Source organism: Lycorma delicatula, chromosome 9 (genome assembly GCF_047948215.1).
Source record: "Lycorma delicatula isolate Av1 chromosome 9, ASM4794821v1, whole genome shotgun sequence".
In the NCBI taxonomy this organism is placed as follows: Eukaryota; Metazoa; Arthropoda; class Insecta; order Hemiptera; family Fulgoridae; genus Lycorma; species Lycorma delicatula.
In genome coordinates, this window is record NC_134463.1 from 24,477,163 (window position 1) to 24,497,048 (window position 19,886).

At 31.5% G+C, this 19,886-nt stretch overlaps 1 protein-coding gene across 3 annotated transcripts in view; it reads right to left on the reverse strand.

Moving 5' to 3' along the window:
• Moca-cyp (nuclear cyclophilin protein Moca-cyp) overlaps nucleotides 1-14,990 on the reverse strand; it is a 57,454-nt gene extending 42,464 nt beyond the window's left edge. The window contains exons 1-3 of one of the 3 annotated variants that reach the window (XM_075375944.1): nucleotides 14,863-14,990; nucleotides 10,579-10,890; nucleotides 7,413-7,500 (exon numbers count right to left, since the gene is read on the reverse strand). In XM_075375944.1, the coding sequence (XP_075232059.1) occupies nucleotides 7,413-7,500; nucleotides 10,579-10,861 (371 nt within the window). In that variant the 5' untranslated portion in view covers nucleotides 10,862-10,890; nucleotides 14,863-14,990. Of the gene's footprint in view, nucleotides 1-7,412; nucleotides 7,501-10,578; nucleotides 10,891-14,695; nucleotides 14,714-14,830 lie in introns of those variants that run through there. The other 2 variants (XM_075375943.1, XM_075375945.1) reach the window with 2 other exon arrangements.
• Between the last annotated feature and the right edge of the window lie 4,896 nt (nucleotides 14,991-19,886).

Consider the following 19,886-nt stretch of genomic DNA (forward strand, 5'->3'; position numbering starts at 1 on the left):
TCTCGCTGCTCGTTGACAAATAACTTCAGCATGAATTAATTTTTACTATCACATTATTTAATGGAACAATAAATATATAGATTATAATATTTAAATACAAATAATAAACTTATTTATTTACAATGCTGGCCCAAATATAAGCTGTACTTTTTAAAAAGGAATTGACATTAAAAAACTAAGATTTAGTCTGGACACAATTTTAAAGATATATTTGAAACTAAGAATCAAATAACCAATTGCAAGTTTCTAATAAATCTTCTGAGCACTTGTAATGTTTCATTAATGTCTTTCAAACAACAAACTAAGCTAACATTCATAAACTTGAAATGATTTATATAGCTAACATTACTGACAATTACAAATATGTTATTGCCATATCTGTCATTTATGAGGTTACTGTAAATAAAACCAAGCTTTTATCTTACAGTGGTTTAAAGATTTCAAAATAAAAACCCTATTCACTGAAATTTATCAATAATTGGCAGTCTAAACATTTAAAAATTTCAGCAATATAATTTAATTTTGAACTGGTTACTGTACTGCTTTCCAGTGATAGTGTTATGTCAAAAGAAAGATAATGTGAAGAAATACATGTGGGCTTGCTTGATCAAATGTACATCTATATCTTCATCAGATGGGAAGAGTATGTTAAATATGAACAAATTTAACTGAAGAAGCCTGTCCAATTATGTTGAAGATGTTACGTATTTAATTATTTTTTCTGTTAGATAAGTCAATAACATAGTTGACCTGACAGTTACACATCTCAATAATTTATTTTTACTTTTTCTGATCAACAACATTTCAGCAACTCAACTTATTATATCAGGCCAAAATTGTAAATAGAATTAATAGAAAAAGAAGTTGCATTCATCTTGCGTGGTTAAATAATTTTTAAATAATAATATAATTTATACAAAGACAGTATATCTTTTCATGAAATAAAAATGAATATTGTTAGACATTCTAACAATAGATAAAAATATGCAACTTAAAACTGAGGATCTGATCTTTAATATAATCCAGAAAAGAATGAAATTTAGGAAAATTTGTTAGGTAATAAAATTACAAAGGGTAGATGACCAAAGAAACAAACACAAAAGCAGATTAACACATTTAAGTCAGCTAGAATCAAATAAAATGTAAACATTTTTTTTAAATTCTTGAAACTATTTATATAGTCATTTAACATGAGAAAAAACAGTAAAAAAAGAACATAAATATTTTGAAATGTGGTGTTACTGGATTATGTTGAAATTAGATTGTCAATAAATTTTGAAATGAAAAAAAAGAGAAATATATAGCAAAATCTAGTAGAGGCAAGGTACACTGGTAGGTTATGGATTAACATGTATAGGTATAATTAATTTGGTTAGAGAAATGTATGGAAAAAGTAAATGCAAAGATGAAATTTAAAAAAAAATTGGTAGCAGATAAGTTTCCAACAATTGTAATATTTCTCTAATACTTTCCAAGAAAAAAAACTTTCAGAAATCTATGATAACCAAAGTCCAATTTAACTCATTATCTAGACTAAAGTAATTTTAAAATTTTACATAACCTCATTAGGAGTTACAATGAGTATCTAAAAATGTAGTTACTATTGCATCTTGGTTTCCACATTGTAGCTGTAAATCTAAGTGTCAGTTCCTGTTATAATGTTTTCATCAGTACTGGCATGTTCAAGGTCTTGACTGATGTTAATATCATCATGCAAAGATGAAATTTAAAAAAAAATTGGTAGCAGATAAGTTTCCAACAATTGTAATATTTCTCTAATACTTTCCAAGAAAAAAAACTTTCAGAAATCTATGATAACCAAAGTCCAATTTAACTCATTATCTAGACTAAAGTAATTTTAAAATTTTACATAACCTCATTAGGAGTTACAATGAGTATCTAAAAATGTAGTTACTATTGCATCTTGGTTTCCACATTGTAGCTGTAAATCTAAGTGTCAGTTCCTGTTATAATGTTTTCATCAGTACTGGCATGTTCAAGGTCTTGACTGATGTTAATATCATCATTGGTCAGCAAATGCACAAATTTTTTTTTTTGTTAAAATTGCATGGCATGATCCTATGCTACGTCCACTTCTTTACCGATCTCTTTTGACAGTTAAAAACAGTCTCTTAGAGACAGTTTTTAACAGTATCCTTTTTTAAAGGAGTCAATTCATAACAGATCAGTGTTATGAATTGAACCATTCATAACACTGATCTGTTCTAACAGTCCTCCCCCCAAATGGTTGCTAAAGAACTTTAAAAGTTTGTGGAAGTTTTAAGAATTTGAAGCAAAATTTATCACTAACATTTTCATAAAGATGTTTCATTTTTACTCTGTTAAAAAATTTATGAAAGGTTACTATACGTATTTATTCAAACTACTGTAACTCAAAAACTAACAATGGTAGCATGACATATGAAATGGCATGCGCTAACTTTCTGAAACTTGCCGCAAGCCAGCAACACTTGTTGGAACACAATGTGCAGTGGTTGATGGGTTATTACCAAAGTTTGATAATTTTTCTTTTTGAACACACCTTGTACAACATGCCCAACTAACTTCCAAAGTTTAAATTGATAACAAAGATTTTTTTTTACCTAACAGTGCTATAAATTTATTTCCGATTAACAATGAACTCTTGATCAATTAGATATAATTACAAGTACATGCAATAATATGATTAAGTATTATGATTGTGAAGAGTAATATTATTTTTTGTAATGGATTAATGTACTCTTTTTTTAATTCCAATCCTTTATTTTTGAATAGATTAGACCAACCATTTATGTTATACAAAAGACTTCAGACTTGTTTTTCAGATAACTTTTATGAGTTCCTAATGAATGTTGACCTCATCACTACTATCTGAATGAAAGGATCTTCTATCCAAATAACAAGTAAACACAGATAATATGTCACGTTCTTAGCCTTCCATTCCCTTTACTATTACCATAACTTTTTATGTTGCAAAATCAAGTAAGTCTGTTATATTTGAATTTTGAAGACATTCACTAACAGTAATAAGAAAATAGACGGACAGGTTGAAAACCATAAATTAAAAATTGCTATAAATTTTAAACATTAATGCAATGGTAATGCATTATACAGCTCTGTATAAAGCACATATATAAATATTTTTGTATATGTTTAAATTTATACATTTACTGTGTAAAAGTACAACAGTTTTTACAAGGAAAATAAATTTAAATTATTATTTGAATACAGCACCAAATAAACGATACAAAAACTGAAGTTGGAAGAACTTTATGATTGGTGGAAAGATGCAAACCTATTCCAGTCATTCAGCATCCAGCTCTTATATGCCATTTGCTTACAAGTATGAGTGAAAACCAACTACATCCAAGCATGGAACAACTTATAAAATTTCTTACAAAAGAAAATTTAAAACAATAACAGATTTGTGGAAAGACTTAAGAGTTTGACGAGGAAATGTTGACAAACATAAGCAACTATAAATAGAGTAAATCTTTTAATGACGGTTGAGAACTGTAGAGAATAAACTGCTGTCCGAAAATTTTTAGTTTTTTGTCATAACTGATAAAACTTGGGTACACTATTTTACCCTGAAAGTAAAGAGCATCAAGGCAATGGCAACATCCTTCCAAAAAAAAAAAAATTACTTTTAGAGCAGGAAAAATTATGGCTTCATTCTTTTGGGATAAGCAGGGTGTTTTACACATCAACTTCCTAACAGAACAGTCTAACAGTCTAAATACTGTTTTTAGTCAATGTTACTGAAGGGTCCACTAAAAACAAAACAAATGGGAAAAAGTCCAACTGTGCATGTTTTTTTGTTTTTTTTACAGAAAATGCACACCCTCATGTTGTTGCTCATACAAAGACTATACAATTCATGAATTAATGTGGACTATTCTACAACATTCACCCTACAGTTCAGTTCTTGCACCCTCTGACTTCCTGTGTCTGAACCCTTAAAAGAAGCTCTACAGAGTACAACGATTTGTTCCAATGAAGTCATTGAAGCTGTTTGAGAATGGGTCCATCAACAACCACAGGAGTATTTTTTTAAAGAAGTTCAGAAGCTACCATGGCGGCACTATGTTGAAAAATAACTGTGTGCAATTTATTTGTTATGTTACTTTTTGAATAAATAATAAATTATAATTTAAATTAGAACATTCCTTGTACTACTGCATAGGAAATTGTATAGAATAAATATGTATTATAATTCAGTAATTATAACACAATTCCTAAGTGATTAAATGTACAAATGGAAACAAAAATAAAATCTCTTCCTTAATGACGAGATACAATTTTTATGAGGAAAATCCATGGGTAATAAATTTAATTTAACTTAACTGTGTTATTGTTTAGAAAATAATAACACAGTTAAGAAATATAACATGAGAATTAATAATATAAAATTAGATCTATTGAGAAAATTTATTCATTTCAAATATCAACAATGAAAACCGAATCCATAAAAAACACTACAAACAGTAACAGACGCCAATTGTTAGATCCCTATTTACAAAATTTTAGATATAAGGACTCTTGAATTATATGCACATATAAAAAAATTTACCTTCTCAAAAAAAAAAGAAACATCTAAAATTTTATTTTATAAATTGGGGTAAAACAAAAAAAAAATTAAAAAAACAAGCTTATTCTTAAGTAGCAATTTATCTGTTCCAAATTAGCTGTTGGTATAGCCTGTACATGCATACTTCCCATCGAGGATACTTGCAGCTATAAAGCTGCAAGTATCCAATATTGACAAAGATACATTCAATATTGAATATTCCATATAGATATATTCAATATTGAATATGTCTTCAGTATATTCAATCATTCTGAAGATATATTACAAATATAGCTCCTAACTAGTCCTAGTATATCATTACATACACTTTATTACATTTTTGACACCGCAATGATATTTAAATCAATTTCTTACAATGTAGTGTGCATTCGTTCAGAAGATAATATTCATAAAATCAGATCCTTAATGAATCAGTAATTTCATTTTGAGGATCAGTATAGTTTTAATTTCATACAAAAGTAGATTACATATAAAAAGATTTATTATATGATAGATATCAAATCTATACTTCTTAATCTCCTTAGTGTGGGCTGTCAACATGTTAACAGAGTTGCAGTACCCAGCACACTTATGTGAGCAGCTAACTGCTCACATAAATCTGGAGACGTGCATCTGTTTAATTCTTATCTCTCAATTTTCCAATCTGTTGTTAAAAATAAACTACTTTTTAACAATTACACAGAATTTATAAATATATATATATGTTGCAAAAATATAAATAATCTACTTTTTCCTATCTAAAAAGTATGGTCTTTTCAAATATGCATCAAGTAAAAAATTATTTTTGACAAATCAGGGGCTAAAAAGTAATTAGTTGATTTACTTCACAGAGAAATAAAATCAAGCTTAGATTACACTATTAATAAAGATTTCATATATTTTCTATTTTATAACTGCTTTTCTTTAATAACAAATCCTTTGGAATATTTGTCAAAATAAAGGCACTTAACATTAACTGCCTATGGGAAGGGCATAATTTCATTATTTTTCCCAAAATAATTTGTATACAATTCATTACATTATCTATACTGTTTAATATTCATTTTATAATAGCAACATTTACATATTCATGATTGTAATGATTATGATGTAATACAAAAGGCTGATTATAATGACAACAAAATAATAAAATTAATCTTATTAGCTTACTTAATAATTTATTTTATTTTTTGAAAATGTGTAAAACTTTTACAATTTTTATTTTTATACTATCAAAACTCCATATAATTTTTCTACCAAAAAAAGTTTAACTTATATTTGAAACATTCCATACACCTTTTAAAAAGATTTCTAAATACACTGATTTTCCACCAATTAGGCAATGCATTAACAAAAAAGACTCAGATATAACCCTGAAAACAATCAGATGTCTACGAAAATAATATTTAGAAAAAATCTCATTACAAATTTCAGAACAATACAATTTCTAAATTTGATTTTGTAGCAAAACTTCTTGCAGTTTTTACAGTACAAATGTCATTAAGATGCAATAAAACATTAATCGTCAAATTAATGAACAAGCTCAGAGAAGCAGCCATAAAAAAGTAATACACTTTAAAAGTAAAATAATTATTTTAGATTTAGTTAATGATAAGAAATTACATACGACTTTTTACCAATTTTATCAATTTAATATGCCATTATGTTCAAATCTGTAGAGTGTAAAAACCGAAATTGATTCAATTTAATACTAAGTAAAATAATTTTATTATTCTGTTTTAGTTTTAATTATAACAAAAATGTAATTACCTTTTTAATCCCTCTCTTTTATACACTTTAATAAGATTTACTGCAATAGAATACAACTAGATAAAAAAAAAATTAAACATTATTCCCATCTACAGTTTTTGTGGCTTCAAAACCACATTTTAATTATAATGATCTGTTTCTTTTTACAAACTGTAGTTTCATTAATAGCAGGAAAACACCCGAGTTTGAAATGAGAGTATAAAAAAATTATTCTTTTTTTAATTTTTTTTTTACTAAAAATTCAATAAATAACAAGATGTTTATAATTTTATATAAAGAGAAGAGAACAATTTTTACACTCTCTAAGAGAGTTCTGATCTTCATAAACTCAAGAAAAAGAATTATAAAAAATTAATGTATATTAAAATACAAATATTTTATCTCTATCCTAATCAACATGATGTTTCATCTATTATTACAAAGATTGTAGGCTTCTCAAAAAAAATTGTATATCCATCCACAGGGATAAACGGATATTTAAATAATTTAGTAAATTGCTATTTATTTTGTGATCCTAGATATAAAGCGACACTAAGTATTAAAGTGAACAAATATTTCAATGAAAAAATGTTGATTTTTCTTTCGTTTTCCTTTTTGGAACTGAATGAATGGCAAGCCTACAGATTTCTAAGAACAGAAGGGATTAATGACATGAAATTTTAGAGAAGGTATTCTGCGAGCAACTCCAAATAAATTGAAATAGCAATTCAATGTTTTGTAAAAAAAACCCCTTCCTTATGTAATCTGTAAGACTAATAAAATAAATATATCTACACAAATCATCATTAATACTGAAGATCAGTAAACAAAAGTTTGAGTTTTTTAAAAATGTGGATAAATTGGAATTATGATTTACACATGTAAAACTTCTTTGTCATGAGATTGATAAGAAATGAAATCTGTCATAAAAATCATGAAATAGACATTAATACTAGTTCAAAACGTTTTTAATTTTTAAACTAATAATAAAAGTTGATTTGTAAAAATAATAAATTAAACAATAAACACCTAAAACGCATAAACACCATACAACAGCACACAGCTTAAAGTAAATCTGAAAAAATATACTTACATAAAAAATTGTGAGCCATTAGTATTTTTCCCCCTGTTAGCCATAGATAACAGGAATGGTTTATCATGTTTAAGATCCAAATTCTCATCTGCAAAAATGTACAATTTGAAAAATTGAGTTAAGTAATAACAAACAGTAATGAACAGTTCTAGAAGAAAAGTTTAAAAAGGAACAGTTGTTAATAAAAAGTGACTGGCAATAATAAATCATACCTCGCATCCACAGTCTCTTCATTATCTATCATTAAGCATCTAGTTTGTTGTTTAAAATTAACCATTGACAGCAATTAATAATGGCTGCGACAATAAATGATCCTGCTAACTTGAAATCTACAATGTGATTCAATCTCTCAGTATGAAACAATATTGATTACTGCATCTAAAATTCAATCTGAATTGGACAAAATTTACAGGCTACATTTTACAATTGATGAGTAAGGTAGTGGTGGGGGGGGAGGCTGTAAGTTTGATGAAGGCTATATAGATAGTTCATGACAAATAGAGGAACGTAAAACACATGTTTGAGAATATCTATGCTATTAGTATTCTTGCAATGGAATTTCCTCACACTTTATGAAGTTTTCAATAATAATTCTTTATACTATAAATGACTGTGTGCAAGATGGATCTTGAAATATTGACTAATACACACAAAAAAGAAAGGATTGCATCTATGCAAGCATTTTTGGATTCGTGTAAGAGAAAGAGGAACATTTTTTTTTCAAAACTTGAGTCTAAACAACAACCCATGGAACAGCATCAGTCACGTTCACCGAAGCTGAAAAAATTGAAAAAAGACCAGGTTAGCTTGAAAGATCATGGCAACTTTATTCTAAGGCAAAAAGGTATCCTATTAGTGTAAAGGCATGCAATTCAAAACATGCTACAGGATGAATTATTCTCATTCACAATAATACACAAGCTGTTGCAAAAACGCATCAATATGGATAGAAAATATTTTGATTGCTCCCCCTTACAACCCAGACCTTACATCTAGTGACCAAAATGCTTTCCTTTAACCTAAAAAAGTGCCTTGGTTTTTAGTAGTTGAAGGACAGTAATAAGTTGAAAACAGCAATGTCGAACTGGTTAAAATCTCAAGCAGTAATTTTTATGAACAGTATAAAAAAGCTTGTTCTACAAACTAGATGTGTTTAGAAAACAATGGCGACTATGTATAAAACTAAGACACTTCTACGCAAATATATGCATATAAACAGGCAATACATTTTTTATTCTTTTTTAATGACCCGCGACTTCTTTAGAAACATGCCTTAGCCAATGCATATACGAAAGTCTGAACAATTTCGAACTTCGAAGTGCATCCATGCACACAAGCAGCATTTGATTAATTAACCACTTTTATAATACACTTTTCACATAATAAAAATTTATTTATAATTCAGAAGGAATAAATTACCTTCTTTTTTGATAATTGGTATAATTGGATAAACAAGGGCTAGTCAGCTTGATAGCAGTGATAAAGAAGCACTGCAATAACAGAAATGTCTGTTTCCATGCTGATATACTTTTATCCTGTACTCTAGTTAAACATAAAACTTCATGAATAGAAAATGAATATATTACAAGGGATATCTCTAAAGTAAAGACCGCTGGTAAATTTCTATCCTTAAGGTTGGCGAACCTGTGTCGTTTATGGCCATAGTAGTAATGTACACACTGTATTTTTGTCTATAAGCTATCACATTGTAGTATCTTTGATTACATACGAGTTATTATGTTATAAAATGAATAGGAAAATTAATGTTGCCACCAACTGTGAAATACGTAGTCATATGTTTTTTAAACCATCAAAATGTTAAGACGGCTGAAATTCATAGGCAATAATGTAATGAATGAAAGAAACATCTGAAAATGGTGTGAAACGTTAAGAAATAACAATATTAATGTGCATGATGAAGAATGTTCAAGGAGGCCCTCGATAATCACAGAGGACTTGTTGAAATGAGTCGATGATGAAATCATACAAGATTGTTGCTCAATGATTTCCGACCTGGCCCTTCTTTTACCTGATGTTTCAAGAGCTGTTATTGGTTGCATTGTTCATGATCATTTAGGCTTCAGAAACGTTTGTACATGTTGGAAGCCGCATGTCTTAATGAAACTTTACAAAAAAAATCCGAATGAGGTCTGCTTTGGAATTTTTATTGAGCTACACAAAAAAGGTGATGAGTTCCTTAATTCAATTATTATCAGTGATGAAACATGGATTTCATACTACATACTAGAGAGAAAACAGCAATAAAGTAAATGACATCATCCTCAATCCCAAACTAGACCAACAAAGGTCAAGCCGCAGCCACTTGGATGCAAACTGATGGCCACATGAGATTTGGGATTGGTTTGGCATCCTGCTGATTGATTTCATGCCACATGGAATGACTATAAATGCAGAAGCCTACTGTAAAACTACAGTATGCCATTAAAAATTGGCAACATCATCCTGCTGCACAATAATGCACGTCCGACACATGATTTACTGAGACCATTTGGATGGGAAATTTACGATCACCCACCTTGGATGGGAAATTTACGATCACCCACCATATAGTCCGGTCTTAGCACCTTCTGATTACCATTTGTTTAAGAAATTGAAAGAATTTTTGAGTGGTAAGCAATTTGCGGTTGATGAACTTAAAAATTCTGTTGATCAGTGGCTAAATGGACCGACGGCAGAAGAATACAACAAGGGTATTGAAGCTGGTATATCAATATGATAAATACTTTAATTCATGTGGTGATTATATAGAGCAGTAGTAGTGTAAGGCATATAGTTTAAGAGATGAAATACAATGAGATACAATGAAACTGTCTTTACTTTACTTAGTTCATCCACCATATATAATGAATGATAAATAGAAATTAATTAACAATAGTAACTGAATGTAATAGTTATTGTTATTATTATTATAATATATAAATAATTTATTTTATTAAACATTATCTATTTACATTTCAATTAATAAATGAAACTAAGAAAAATAAAATTTACCTTACTAAAATAAAGATATAAAACAAGCATTTGATAAAACTTAAAAATCATTTAGTTAGCCCTAAAATATAATTACTACTTTTAAAATAATTCAAATTTTTTATATTAAAACAAATTTCTGAGCAGCATTAAAAAAAAAATCAAAATAACTTACCATCAAATGTTCCTCCATAGATAGATTCTCCACCCGTGCCATTTCCAACAGTGAAATCACCACCTTGTACCATAAAATCTTTCACAACTCTATGAAATATAATTCCTTTATAATGAAGTGGTTTACCAGTAGTTTTACCTACACCTTTTTCGCCCGTACAAAGAGCACGAAAATTTTCAACTGTAACTGGACATATATCTGAGAATAATTCAAAAACCACTCTGCCCACTGGTAAACCACCAACTTCAATATCAAAAAAACAACGTGGACGAATTGTTTTCATTTTAAAAGATGACTAACTTCAAAACTTAACTGAAACAAAACAAAAAATGGATTAATACTTTTTATACAATAGACGATTCTACTTACATTTTAATATATTAGGAACAGATTCATACAGTATGTCACAAGGTTAATTTAACTACGAACTCTTAAAATTAAAAAAAAAAAAAAAGAAGAAAAATCATGAAGTACAAGAAGGTAGAACCAGTGAACATAATCTATAACTTAACAAAATATAAATAATTATTAAATTATTAATGAACTCTTTAAATTTATTAGCAAATTAATCAATATATATTTAACTTATTTTAATTAGATGTAACACATTGAAGAGCTCTAATTTCAAGCAGTGGTCAAAACAGATGGGCTTATTTTAACACTTTTTGAAAAATCACAGTAATTCACAAACTAATCAAACACAAACACATTTTTATACTAAAACAAAAAATGAAGTTTACCTTATTAATATTCATCCTTTGAAATTTTCTTTCATCATTTCTAAGTTATAAACTAAGAATAATAAAATTTGTTTAATGTTAAAGTTTTCAAAAAAAATTGATAAAATCCAGATTGCCATAACTGGCCTATGTATGATACACACTGAAGCAATTTTGTACAAATAGCACAACTTTAACAATGCAAACACCACTCTCAAGTTTCTTTACTTCCAGACTAAAGTTTTCTTCTGAACAAACTTTACAAATATGCACTGAACTTTGTTGTTTCAGTTAGAGAAATTTTTTCTGCAAACTGTCTTCCAACAAGTCTATTTCTAAACCTTTCTACAGTAAATTCAATACCACCAAATAACCTTTTAGAACAAAATATGAATACAAAACACACCAAATTCTGTTTTTAACACAGTGTATAAAAAATCACTGTAAAAAAAAAATTACAACAAAATAAGGAATAATGAGATAAAGGTCACATTGTATAGAAATAAATCCAGTTATCAAAAAATAATTCATTATTGTTTATTGCATCAACATTTTATTTGAAATAATAACAAAAGTTTAAAATTTGTTAATAATATTTATTCATTCTCGTCGTCAGACAATAAGCATGCCTCCTTAAACACATCTGGTACGAAATCACTGTATATATCCAGGATGGTGTACTGTTTCGAGCCTCATTTACAGGTTCACTGTTTTTAAACAAAAAATCAATTATTGACTGCTGTGACTGTGTTTTCATGAGTTCCTTGTATGACTGTTGGAAACTAACCATGCAAGCAGTCAAATCTCATTGAAACTACATAGCTCCGTTTACATTATGATGTTCTGTTAGAAAATGATTTCCAAGTTTATTAGATAGTTGCAGGCCTTCCAGGATTGCAATTGACATAATTGGACCTACTTCTCTTCATCATGCTTTCATTGAAACTAACATAGTCATCTTCTAAGATAATATTGAGAATAAAGGCTGTTGTATTACATGGGAGGCATAAGACACATTTGGATGTTCCAATACAGGACCTTCAGGTGGATTTTCTACAAGTAAAAGAATTTTATGAGGAAGAACTTTGTTCTCCATGCACTTCCAAGCTTCAGGAATAAAAAGGTTATTGAAGAACCAGTAACTAAATATTCCTGCTGTCATCCATGTTTTTTGTTATTGCTTTTTGTTACTTGTTCCAGTGTACATTCTCATTCTTAAATTATTTTAACTTCTGAAGAAACTCTTTAGCAGTTATCTCATCCACAAATGTGACTTCACCTTTTATTTCAATGTTATGCACTGCATGTCTTTTAAGAAAAATGGATAGCCATCCAATACTCCCCAAAATTTCAACCTGCTTTTTATGAACAAAAGTCACGACAATATCATTTAACTCAAATTCTTTAATCTGCTTATAAAATCATATGACCATCTGCTTCTATCCATATTAATAGAGCCTTTTGCATTTTTTTTTTTTTTTTTAATAACATTTCTTGTGCAAGATGATGATTTGGCACTCACTTTCATCCTAGAAAAAAAAACAGACTGTCTTATAGCAACATCTCATTTTTGTTAATGGTTCTCATAGTTGCTTCATTCAAACCAAATTCTAGCCAAACAATGAGTCAAACTTATTGATTTTTATGATTGTCCAAAATTTGTATCTTGGTCCCTAACAAAATCGCTATTCTTTATTTCTTGTAATTGCATTACCCAAAATTTTTGAGTTCACTTATTCTCTAGATTATGTATCAAGAAAATACACCATCACACAGATCATGCTTATGTCTTTAATGTAGGACCAAATTCAAATAACTGACTGCACTGCACTTTGCACTTATACAGCTCCCCACCCTGGTTTAACTAATCCCCGTCTAATGCACCTTCCTGAACACACTGAATAGTGGTAAGGGAGAGGGAGTGTAGAAAACTCCAAGAATGAATATTACCATTACGCAACGTTGAAAAGTTGTCAGAGACCGAAAACGAAAATTTTAGTCCAATTTTTTGCAGTGTTATTTCAAAATAATGTTACAATAAATCATGTAAAAACAGAATCCGATATAACTTTATTAAAACGGTTACATGGATATGTCTTCAAAAAGTTACATCCTACAACTGTGGATTTTTATTTAAGTCATACAATCCTTTAAACTCTAAATCATACATAAAACTCCACATACCTAATATGTCTTTATTAAAATATGAAGAAGCTTAACAAAATGTGTTACAAACATACCTTACAACCACTAGATTTTTAAAGTAAATTCCCATACAATGTAAAATCTAATTTTTAATGATTATGGATGGTTTCCTAAATATATTCCTGCACATAAATGGTCAAATATAAATACTTCAAATACCATAACTTCACATTACCACAATATAACAATAAATGAAATCTACTTCAATATTGAGTAATATTGAAATAGATAATACCATTGTTAGAAAAGTGTAATGAATATAAATAGGGATTATTATATTATCTATTTCCTATAAAAATGATCAGTAATTAGCTATTGAGGATTATTTTAATGAACAGTTAATATTTTTGTATTAGTGCTTAGTTTTCTGTGAGATAATTTGCAAAGATTGATTATGTTGCGCACAGTGCTTATAATTGTTCTTTATTTAGATCGTGGATACCGGTGTTCTTTGGTGGTTGGGTTTCAATTAACCACACATCTCAGGAATGGTCGAACTGAGAATGTACAAGACTACACTTCATTTACACTCATACATATCATCCTCATTCATCCTCTGAAGTATTATCTAAATGGTAGTTACCGGAGGCTAAACAGGAAAAAAAAAGAAAAAAGATAAGAATATGCATCCAGTCTGCCAATTTAGTATTAAAAGCAGTCATCCTATTACATTTTTTAAAACTTGAGTTTGTGTTTATTACTGTGTGCATTGTTAATTTATTGAACAGTAACCATTATACAAACTTTTTTCATACAGCAACATAAGTAACTGAAAATCAAAACACCAAAACAATACTGCATTAAACAAAGATCAAATAAATAATTTTACTACCACAAAATGCATCTCCTAATCATAAGGCGAAGATGAAGTAACTGTACAAGTTCTCAAAGGGCTTTTGAAAGCATACTTCCTCGTATGTAGAAATCGAAATAAAAATGTGGTTTAGGTTTTTCTTTAGTTTAAATGATAATTAACATCTTGAAAAATAAAAATATGGCCTTATTAAACAATTATTATGAAAGAACTTAAGTAATTCATTTTTGTATATCCCAATATATGTCATTAAACATTAAAATAAAGCAAAACTTAGCAGTCAGATTAGATGTTTACATCAATCATTTTTAAAACCAAACCAAACAATAAAAAATCCGAAATAGATGTGTCACAAGGTCAAAATATAAGATGAACTTACATTCTTTAATTAATTAAATTGAGTAACTAAAACTTGCAAGATTTTACATACTACGCCAACAGTCTTCCGGATTCACTAAAAACTAAGGTTACATATAAACAACCACTAAATAACAACATTGAATTTAGTACTAACCTACTTTTTCTAATTTAAAATGGCTAAATTACCTAAACTAAGAAAACCAGTAAGCACTTTATAACAAAACGAACACGTTTATCACACAAAAACTTGAAGAACATGCACCGCCATATTCTTTTTCAACGAGGGTGCAAGGAGAACAATACAGGTTTCCACAAAAGTGTTGTCATGACTAATTATCGTATTTAAAAATGTTCAGTTTCTGATATTTTTTTCAAAAATGTTCATTACATAATCAGACGAGTAAAAGAGTCTATTAAGATTAGCAAAGATATTCTTTCGAATTTAACTCTCTAAATATTAAATTTCTCCTAAGTTGACAAACTTTTAACTTAACGACATTACCTAATTCCATACTGTCGATAATTCTCGTTCAGTTCTTGATCTTCTTTTAACACTTTCAATAAAGAAATTGAAATTACATTTTTACACGTAATATTCTAATATAGCAATAATTTTTTATGTTAAAATTTTAAGAAATAATTAGTATTCGAAACAACGTTAGTTGAACATTTTACAGAGCGAACTACTATTAGATATGATTATTCAGCAGTTGGTACTACTAGATATGATTATTTTCACGCCAAATCAGTTAATGATTAAAACTGAGTTTGTAATGATTTACTTCAGTAAAGAAATGAAAGAAGAAACACTTACTACCACGAATCTGGTAGTCATTTAAATAGATATATGTCTACATAAAAAACATAATGTAATGACTGATTCGTAATCAAAGCCCAGCAAAAACTAAGATGTTTGATAAGAGTCAAATGAGAGAAAATGATGGAGAATTTTAAACAATAAAAGTAAAATATAAATAAAGAAGATTAATTAAAGATTTATTCGACTCACCGACTGCGTTATAGATTTCATTGACCAAGGGATGTCTAGAGTAAAAATCTTCTAAAGCTTGGAGTGCACTACACTATTCGTTACAAATAAGGATATTTCGGTACTTAGGGTTAATGATATTCACAGTCTTATTTATAACATATAGTTCAATAGCAAACACACTCATAATACCAGATAGACCAAAGATATAAGTTCTATCATGACAACAAATGCGCAAACAATGGTATCGTTCTGTTTCGATCCATCAGTGTATATTACTGCGTCAGGGTTTATCTTAGAGAGAATATAATGGAACATTTGCTGGAAGACATTAGGTGTTGTTGGTTGTTTATTTTAAATCGTAAGGTCAAACATAAAATTTGTAAGGTTGATTCCCCACGGAGTATATGAGCACGGATACGTTTGAAAAATAAGTGTGCCAATAAAATAAGGTGCAGTAGACGTCGAGTACACATATATGTGAAGTACAAGGTAGATGGTCCTCATACCTTTGTAAATTAGGACTCCCAAGAACAGTGAAAACTTCTCCATATAAATGGAAAAGCGATGTGAAGTTGACTCGCCGTGAACAGGTAGCTGTGACTAGACTTAGAATCGGTCACATGCGATTATCAAATTCATATTTGTTAACCGGCGAAGAGACAAATGTGTGGTGTTTGTAATAAAACACTTACAATTAAACATCTCATAGAAGAGTGTACAATATATGAGGACCTCAGAAAGAAGTTCCGGCTAAGAAATGACATTGCTGCTGATCTGGATAATGGAAATGAAGAAAAGATAGTTGCTTATTTACACGCCAGTTGACTTCTTAGAAGTCTGTAAAAGTGGAAAAATTTAAAGCTGTGTTAAAGAATCTCTAAGAGGTAGTTTTATATATATATATATATATATATATATATATATATATGGGAGTCTCGAAGCATGGCACGTATAGTGACGGGAGGTAGTCCTCTTGCCTAGGCCCCCCTGGCTCGTCTTCATTCAAAAGCAGTGAGTCTGGGTTTGTCCAATGATGGCATGGGGGACCCTCAAGGATGGACTAAGGGCGTGAGGCTATGGGTGGGCGCAATGCATGCCTGTAGCCTGTTTATAAGGGGGAGTCAACTGCCACGGCGTCCTGGCGCGACTGATATACTGCTTAACGGCGGTTCTGGTCGCCCCGAGGATGCTAAATTAACAAATAAACTATACAGGTAGAAGAAGATGGTATTGTATAGACTTGTATTTTTTAATTTCATGTTCTTTGAGAATTTTATCTCAAATTTTAAGATCGGGGCCCTTTACACCCCGTAAGTGTTTTTTTTTGTCTTTGTTGTTTGTGTCTTAATGTTTTTGTGTAGTTTGTGCTTTTAAATAAAATATAAGGGCCCTTTACACCCTTACATATGACGATCCTGATGGTGATACTAATTTTTTTTTTTTTTTTTTTTAAGAATGTGACGAGGGCTAATGAACTTAGCAGTAGATGCCCGTAATACACAAAAAAAAAAAAAATAATGCCCAGAGGTAGATAATCCCCACGTCCGAAATACAACATCTACGTTCCACGTCCAGGGCGGAAAACAGCTGTACTCACGTACAGTTCATGCAGCTGGCTAACGGGGTTCTGAGTGTTGTTCTCGGACATGCTATTTTTCGGCCGAATTACATCTACAGGCCGAATTTCAGGACTGGATTTCGCGGCCAACTGCAAGTACGAAATTTTTAACGTTTATGGACATTGATTGATGCCACCTTTAGAGCTGGCGATGTGGCGGCCACGGTCGAAGTTATTTGCAGATGTAACGGAGGCCTTTCGTTGTCCACATGCCCCCGCGATGGCAAGCATGTAGTTAAGGTGCCCATGTTTTTCGGGGCATGGGAGCCTTGAAAAACTCGGTGTGTAAGGGCCTGGAGTCAGTGCAGAGACTGCGCATCCATCCGCTCTCTGCCAAGACATATGCCGGTTTCACCGGAGTACCGGAAAAGACCTCTAGGGTTGGTGTCCAGAACCACCGGGTTGGTCTAGTGGTGAACGCGTCTTCCCAAATCAGCTAATTTGGAAGTCGAGAGTTCCAGCGTTCAAATCCTAGTAAAGCCAGCTATTTTTACACGGATTTGAATACTAGATCGTGGATACCGGTGTTCTTTCGTGGTTGGGTTTCAATTAACCACAAATCTCAGGAATAGTTGAACTGAGAATGTACAAGACTACACTTCATTTACACTCATACATATCATCCTCATTCGTCCTCTGAAGTATTATCTGAACGGTAGTTACCGGAGGCTAAACAGGAAAGAAAGAAGAAGGGTTGGTAGTCCTGGAGTGGGGGTGTACCCCTGCAGCTAGCCTTACTACAGAAGGGATCAATGGTCATGCAAATTGATCAAAAACCAAACGTGGCAGAGGGTTCACGTAAACACCCTCGTTTAGAACCGGCCGTTTCGCATGAGGCAAAACGGAGAAAGAGCGCGGAGTCAAAGAAAATTGAAGTTGAGGCTAGAAAAAGCTTACAAAAAGCTTTCTTCAAGAATGGTAATGTGCCAAAACCTTAGTACCTGGTCATTACAAAGGAGGATGGTAATTTCTCGAGGGTGAGTCCTGTTCTCATTGCTCGGGAAATAACTAAATGCGCTGAAGGCCCTGTTAAGGAAATAAGAAAAACCTTTACTGGACTTCATGTGGAGACTGTAAATAATGCTCAGTCTCAGAAGATCCTAGGGCTCCATAAGATAGGAGATTTTGTTGTACGCGTCGATCCCCACTGCACGCTCAACACTTCAAGTGGTGTTGTGGTCTGTCGGGATCTTCTTAACTGCGGAGCAGGAAATTGTCGAACAGTTAGCACTGCAAGGAGTACTAGAGTGTCAGAGGTTGAACATGAGAAGGAATGGCGAAGTCCTACCTTCGGCCTCTCGTGTTCTTACTTTTAACCGGCCAACTTTGCCGGAGACGATAAGAGCGGGAATACATCGATTGAACGTGCGGGCATTTGTCCCGCAGCCAATGCGATGCTTTAAGTGCCAACGCTTTGGCCACACCACAGTTAGGTGTGAGAGACCGCAAATATGCGTGTGCGGTGATGAAGTACATGAAGGAGAGCCGTGTAGGAGCCTCCTACTTGTATTAATTGCAAAGGACAGCATTCTTGTAGATCCAAGAACTGTCCTGTCTATAAAGACGAGGTGGCTGTGCAGGAAGTAAAAACCCTGCAAAAGGTCAGCTACTTCGAAGCAAAGAAGATTGTAAATGCCCGCAGATCTACAGCAACAACAAACTGTGCTCAGGCTGCGGCTGCTGTTCCTGCTCCTGCTCCAGTTGCTGTTGATGAGAATATAATCATTAACAAACTTGCGCCCACTTTGGCTGGCTTAATTGAAAGGATCATTGAAAATAAAATGAAACCTTTCAGCAGTAAAGAAGCTGTTAAGCCAAAGATAATTGTACAGCCTCCTGAAGATACATCTTTGAAACAGAAAGTTTCGGACAGGAACTGCTTCTGGACAGGAGAAACTGTCTCCTGTCCAGAAGAAAACGGACGTTAAACCAGAAGTCCAAGTCCGTCTTAGAGAGATTTTAGATGATCAGAAGAAAGTGATTGCTTCGCAGTCCGTTACTGCTTCCAAGCTTCCAAGCTTAGATCCATGTCCGTCGTCGTCGGCGGCTTCGGTGATCTTCGATTCGGAGACTGGAAGCTATACGGGCAACGACGTTCTCCGCGAACACGATACTGTTCGCAAAATGAAGAAAAAAAAGAAAAAAGGGTGGCCGAATGGTAAACCTAGGCCATCATTTAATTTAAAATTAGGAAGTCGATTGTACAATGGACATCAATGGATGTTTTTCAAACATCCATGAGCTCCAACGCTTGGTACATGATGTAGACCCGATTCGTATATGCCTGCAAGAAACACATTTCTGCCGAAATGAAAATTTTTAATTAAAAGGATATGATGCATTTCGGCGAGATCAACCGCCTAATATAAGAGTTAGAGGTGGAGTAGTCATATTAACATCGACTAGAGCTACCGCCAAACCGGTTGATCTAAATACAAACATACAAGCGGTCGCCATTAGAATGAAGCGTCCGCTTCAAATCACTGTCTGCAGCATATACTTACCGAATTTTGATTGGAAGGAGGATGACATAGCGCGATTAATTTCTGAGCTTCCCCCGCCTGTTTTACTGGTGGGTGATTTTAATGCACATAATTCTCT